Raw genomic sequence first — 6,765 nt, forward strand, 5'->3', positions numbered from 1 at the left:
AGTGAGTAGAATGTAGTTGAGGGATGGAGAGTACTTGTGAATCGGCTTCCTGATCCTGGATGATCTACGCAGTTCTGTGATTGGCGTCTGTTTATTTGTTTCAGAATCAGCACTTTCATTAGCACCTTCTCGGATTGTTTGTTCCTCTGCCTCGGTTGTACCTGCCTGCGGCTCAGGTGTCGGGAAGTCCCTCAAATCGACTATTTCCGATTCCTTGTCCTGACATTCTGAATTTTTTTGCAACTTGTCTTTGTACAGTACCTCTTCGTTGAAGACAACATTCCTGCTTTGAATGATCTTCCGATTTTGTTCATCCCAAAATCGGTAACCAAGCTCGGTGTCACCATAGCCAATAAAGTAACACTTCTTTGATTATGGATCAAGCTTGCTTCTAGCCGTGTCATCATTATGAACATATGATAAGAAGCCGAACACTTTCAGAAATGAAAGATTTACCTTCTTCCCACTCCAGACTTCTTCTGGAATTCTGAAATCCAAGGGAACTGACGGTCCTTGGTTAATTAAGAAGGCCGCGGTATTGACTGCATCTGCCCAGAATGTCTTGGGCAGTCCAGAGTGTATTCTCATACTCCGAGCACGCTCGTTCAACGTTCGGTTCATTCTTTCGGCTATTCCATTTTGTTGTGGCGTTCTAGGAATAGTCTTCATCATCTTGATCCCATTATCGGCACAGTACCGTTTGAAATTACCATCGGTGTATTCTCCGCCGTTGTCGGACCTCAAACACTTCAACTTGAGGTTTGTTTCATTCTCGACCATGGCTTTCCATCTTTTGAATACACTAAACACATCAGATTTATTTTTCATAAAGTAAACCCATACCTTCCTGGTTGAATCATCAATGAAGGTCACGTAGTAGTGTGATCCTCCAAGAGAGGGGACAGTGGTAGGTCCCCACACGTCTGTGTGCACCAATTCCAGCTTCTTGACCTTCAACTTCCTGCCTGCATTTGAGAAACTTACTCGCTTTTGTTTTCCGAGAATGCAGCTCTCACACGTATGAAGGTCCACCATCTTCAGCTCCGGAATTAAGCTATTTGTCACCAACAACTTCATCCCCTTCTGGCTGATATGCCCCAGCCGACAATGCCACAAATCTGTCTTCTTTGTGTTGTCAACCACAACAACAGTATCACGACAGCTAGTCGTCATGTAGAGAGTGCCAATCTTCTTTCCTCGGCCAACTACCATAGCACCTTTCGCCACCTTCCAAGACCCATTACTAAAGTTGAGATCATATCCCTCATCATCAAGCTGACCTACTGAGATCAGGTTTCGCATCAGCTTTGGAACATGTCTAGCTTTTGTAATCTTCCACGAGGATCCATTTGACATCTTCAAATTAATGTCTCCCGTGCCAACAACGTCTAGCGGCTCTCCATCGGCTAAATAAACTTTGCCGAGATTCCCAGCCACGTAGTTTGTCATTATATCATGATGTGGGGTGGTATGAAAGGACGCTCCTAAGTCAAGCACCCAAGATTCTATCGGGCTGTCAACCGATAGCAACAACGCATCGCCAATGTCTTCCGTAGCAGCGTTGATTCCAGCCCCCTTGTTGTCTTCCTTCTTTGGCGCCCTGTAGTTCTTCTTGAGGTGACCTGGTTTTCCACAGTTCCAACACTCAAGTGTTCGTCCTGGTCTGGATTGACCCCTGCCATTCCTTGACTTCGATCTGCCCCTATTTCGATTGTAGTTTCTGTCATAATTTCTGCTTCTGTTTTCAACATTAAAAGCAGAACTCGTCGATGCCTCTCCAGAATCTGTCCTGCGCACCTCCTCAGCAAGGATACGATCCCTAACATCGTTGAACTTTAGTTTGTCACTGCCGACAGAATTACTAACCGCTGCTTTCATTGGCTCCCAGCTATTTGGTAGGGATGCCAACAAAATTAGAGCTTGCACTTCATCATCGAAATTAATTTTTACCGATGACAATTGATTTACAATGGTATTGAATTCATTTACGTGTGCAGCAACATGAGCATTTTCCATCATCTTTAGATGAAATAGTTTCTTCATGAGAAATACCTTATTATTTGTCGAAGGTTTCTCATACATGTCAGACAATACCTTCATCATATCTGCGGTGGTCTTCTCCTTTGCCACGTTGTGAGCAACGTTCTTTGACAGCGTCAGCCGAATGACTCCCAGAACTTGTCTGTCGAGGAGATCCCAATCTGCTTGCTTCATCTCCTCTAGTTTCGGACTCAGAGGTTCATGAAGCTTTCTGCCATATAAATAATCTTCAATTTGCATTTTCCAGAACGCAAAATCTGTACCATCGAATTTACCGATGCCGTGCGTCGTACCATCTTCGCCTCCCATCGTTTCTAAAATCACAACACAACCTGTTGCTCTGATACCAGTTGTTAGGATTTGAATCTCAAATCCGACCTTTGTAAGCAGGTTCCCAGGAAGATTGGAGGGTCACAGCTAGACCACTTAAATACCAACCTCCTTAGACAGAACCTACTTACGCCGTGATGTAAGCGAAGAATAAATAGCACACACATATTTATAGTGGTTCACCCTCAATGTGAGAGCTACGTCCACGTTGCTGCTGCAGATCTTATTAAAGAAGAAATATTACAAGTGTTTACAACACTCAACCTCACAACCCCAATCCCAATTACACTCAAGAATTTTTGGGATGTGTTGTCTTCTTCAAATTTTTTTGGTGTGTGTAGAATGAGAAGAAGTGCCTCTATTTATAGTTGAGATTTCAAGCCAAAAAAAAAAAAATCTACTTTCACTTTCGGCCAACATCGTTATGCTGTCTCAACTTTCACTTTCGGCCGACATCGTTATGATGTCTCAACTTTCATTTTCGGCCACTTTTCTTCTTTCCCACATGGGTGGACCTCAACCCAACAGTTTGCCGATAAAATTTAAAAGCTTTCGCTCTAAAATCACAATTATCTCTCTGTGTTTTTCCAAAAAAAAACACAATTGCCTAATTTTTAGATTTTAATCTCAAGTAGTGTCTTAATTGTATCGTTTTTAAGTGAACTTGTATAAACATGAAAAAGGGTTATTGATGCGAGATGTTTAACTTCCAAGTTCTAGGGGGCGAAGAACCTTCAATAACCAATTTCTTTTAATTTGTACTCCTTCCGTCTCAAATTATCTGTTGTGGTTACTAAAAACAATTGTCTCAAATTATTTTTCGTTTTAGGAGTTCAAGACACAATTAATTCTTTTATTCCCATTTTAGCATTAGTAGAATTTTGCTGTCATTAATGAGGATAACACATATAGAGTAACTATTTAATGGAGAAAAATTATAACTTAGACATAAATAAGGGTAAAGTTAGTCAAATACGCCACCTAATTAATATTTCTTAAGAGGCGTGTAAAACAAAACAAAAACAACAAATAATTTGAGACGGATGGAGTATGTGAATTAAACTAACCTATGTCAAAAGTAAGGTCAAGTGGGCTTGTAAAAAGCAATGGTTAATTTTCAAAAGCAACAACAACAACAACAACAACAACAACAACATACCAGTTAAATCCCACAGTGTGAGGTCTGGGGAGGGTTAAATGTACGCAGACCTTACCCCCACTTTGGAAGGTAGGGAGGTTGTTTCCGAAAGACTCTTGGCTCAAAAGAAAACAAGGGGAAAAAGTCAGATACCGACAAGCAAATCAAAGCAATGCGAAAATGAGAAATAACAAGGGCAAAGAAGTCATGATAAAACAGCATGGAGAGACAAGACCCAACACATAAAAGCAGGAAACAAAGGGCAATAAACAGTAGAGCAAAACTACGCCTACTAGTGCGACAGAAAAGCGAGACTACCTACTAGCCTTCTATCGTAATCTGAGCCCTCTACAACCTCCTATCTAAGGTCATGTCCCCGGTAATCTGAAACTGCGCCATGTCCTGCTCCTGCCTAATCACCTCTCCCCAATATTTCAAAAGCAATGGTTAAATAATTGTAAAATAAGTCTTTGATTAGAGTTCGTCTATACCTATAAGTTTCAAACTACATTTAGTAGCAAAAACAAGGTGGTGAAGTATTTTCCACTGGGTGTTTGTGGTTCATTTCTTCTTCCCCTCTTCCAACTATAGAAGGAAATATAAATGTCGATCTTCACTTGATACAACTGAAGCTATCAAAACATTACCACAGTGATTAAGAGTTCTTTAATTATAACGGAAGAGTATCATGTGTTGGATAATCAATTATTTCCCATGTTACAACAAAAACAAACAATGGTATTCTTAGTACTCTCTCTCTCTCTCTCTATATATATATATATATAGGAGAGAAGAAATTATCCTGTTTCTTTTTCCCGTCTCTTTAATTTCTTGTTTGTTAAAGTTTCCAGGCAAAAAAAAAAAAAAAAAAGTAGTGGTAATAAAAATAAAAGAATATAGAGGAGAAAGGGGTCTTTTATAAATTTTAAGAAAAAGAGGGGTGCTCTCTAAATATAAAAACTCAACTAAGTAGTGGTAACAGTATATTTATAAAGGATGAAGCTCATAAGTGGACTCAATTAAAAGCAAGAGCATATTATCATTTCTTCCGTAGTGCTCTCTAAATATAAAAACTCAGGCTGAAGATGAGGAAATTGATTCTTCTTCTTCTTCTTCTTCTTCAATAGGAGGTAATCCTCTGTAATTCCATTCGTGTGCTTTCCATTCCGGAAGTTGCTGAATGACCATCTGCACAAATTAATCGTCATTAATTATTGTTTATACCATATTAATTAATTACTAGAATAATTACTCAATAGAAAAATTCCATACCATGCCTCTAGAATCAGGTTTACCAACCATTGCCTGACAAGCAAGCCTCCAATTCTTTGGATGCTGAAAATCATACATATTAAAAACAGATTAATTAATATATGTACATGACTGGTTTTCTCTAGAAAATGGAGCAATTAGCAGAATATATATATATATATATATATCGGATCGTATATACCCGTTTCAAATTTTCATTCTCCTTGTTAGTACGAGGGTTGAGTAGCTCCTTTCCTTCAACGACCTAATTAACAGTTAATTATGCAGGTGTCAGATACTTGTAAACATTAATTAATCAAGTGTTGGGCATGCAAGCCAGAATATTATATTAAACCAACCAAATAAGAAAGATCTAAACATATATGGCGGCTCACCTCAACCAAACATGTGGCACAAGTTCCTCCTCCCCCACAATTGAGCAAAGGTCTTGCCTTAAAGAATGGAAAATATAAACATAATAAGAAGAATAAATGAGGAGATGAATTATAAGAGTAGATATATGGAACAACATACATAAGGTCCATACAACTCGACATTAGCATCCAGCATTATGTCTCTAAGTTTTTGGCCACCACATGCTTTCCGTAGCTGCACATCTGGTGTCCCATCTGGTAGCAATACCGACTGAACAAACCAATACATATATACATTAATATTGATGGATCGACTAAGTATATATATATATATAGTAGTAGTAGTACTCACGCTGACAAATTGAAATTTGACACAAGGCTCTTCATCTTCCTGTGATATTGCTGCTCTCTCACTACTCTTTTCTGGAACAGTTCCAACTGCTCTGATTTTTGTTCGATTCAATCTCACGCTCTGATGAGCAGCTATCTTCTTGTGTTTCCAAATAGACGACTGTGATATAGAAGCTAAGGCCCCATACGAGTATATTTCAATTGCTCTCATTTTAATTTCTGTTACTCATACAACAAGCAATAATGTTGATATCGAAAATAAAGGAGGAGCTGCACTTTTTCAGATACTCCGCTAGTGGTAGATTCATAAAATGGATAGGGAGCACATGTACACTTTTTTTTTTTTTTTTTGGTAAAATGTTGTGGGTGGCTGGCTCTCCTTATCTTATCCGTTCGTTACATGGAACTTCTACTACAAATATTTTATTGTTAAAAAGTAAAGAAATATTTGGGGACGTACAATCATACATGTTCTCCTCATCAAGTTTTAGACCGTAACCATTTCGTATCATTTTTTAATTAATCTAACAGAGTGAAACCAGAACATTTGGATTATTCTTTTTGCATTTTGTTTAATTTAGGAGTTACTATTTAGAGTCAACGACCTGTTTTCTTATTGTGATCTTCTTATTTCTCCTTGTTTAGTTTCATTCAGTTTAAAAACGAGTTTCTTAAATTAAAAGGTTGTGCCTTCATCTCATGGCTTCCTTAGAAGATAATTATTGTTAAACTTATGTCTTCGTCGTTCTATTTAATCTGTTATCTAGAAATTGATACATTAATTACTCCCTCTGTTCACTTTTATTTGCCCGCTATGGACTTTGCACATTCTTTAAGAAATAATAAATGAAATGCATATTTTATCATGATACTCATATTAATTGGTGAATAATTGTATTGAATTTAGAGAATGATTTGAAATGAGTAATTAATGGTGAGGGTAAAATAGAAAAAATAAATTACTTTTCTCTTGATATGAGATAGTGGACAAATAAAAGTAAAATTTTATTTTTGAAATTGTAGATAAATAAAAGTGAATAGAGGGAGTAATTTATTTAAACTTTCTAGGGCTTCAAATTGAATATTCGCACTTCCTGTATGATTCGTGGCTCAGTCATGGCCACTTCCTTTTCACAGGAGTATATAATTTACTCGACAAAAAATTCAATGGCGGCCGCTTGTATGATTTTCACACAACTTATTTTTGTCCCTTCTCCAAGAAAATTAAGAAAGTTACCACATTACCCTACTAAAAATAAAACTAAAAATACTTTTAAGTTT

General features: G+C 37.6%; 1 protein-coding gene across 1 annotated transcript; it reads right to left on the reverse strand.

Annotated features, from left to right (window-relative positions):
* Positions 1-4,405: 4,405 nt before the first annotated feature.
* Positions 4,406-5,865, reverse strand: LOC132638034 (photosynthetic NDH subunit of subcomplex B 3, chloroplastic). Its single transcript, XM_060355027.1, has 6 exons — positions 5,486-5,865; positions 5,294-5,404; positions 5,155-5,211; positions 4,962-5,024; positions 4,781-4,843; positions 4,406-4,696 (listed from the first exon to the last, which is right to left on the reverse strand). Exons 1-6 carry the CDS (start codon positions 5,693-5,695, stop codon positions 4,583-4,585), a joined length of 618 nt encoding a protein of 205 aa, XP_060211010.1. The 5' UTR covers positions 5,696-5,865; the 3' UTR covers positions 4,406-4,582.
* Positions 5,866-6,765: the final 900 nt, after the last annotated feature.

The sequence above is a fragment of the Lycium barbarum genome, chromosome 4 (genome assembly GCF_019175385.1).
Source record: "Lycium barbarum isolate Lr01 chromosome 4, ASM1917538v2, whole genome shotgun sequence".
In the NCBI taxonomy this organism is placed as follows: Eukaryota; Viridiplantae; Streptophyta; class Magnoliopsida; order Solanales; family Solanaceae; genus Lycium; species Lycium barbarum.

Bases quoted from the DNA above. Each gene is read 5' to 3' on its own strand.
- LOC132638034 (XM_060355027.1), bottom strand. From the start codon at position 5,695: ATGAGAGCAATTGAAATATACTCGTATGGGGCCTTAGCTTCTATATCA. The intron at 5,405-5,485 runs GTGAGTACTACT...TGGTTTGTTCAG, and splicing joins TCAAATTTCAATTTGTCAGC to TCGGTATTGCTACCAGATGG. The intron at 4,697-4,780 runs GTATGGAATTTT...TAATTTGTGCAG, and splicing joins AACCTGATTCTAGAGGCATG to ATGGTCATTCAGCAACTTCC.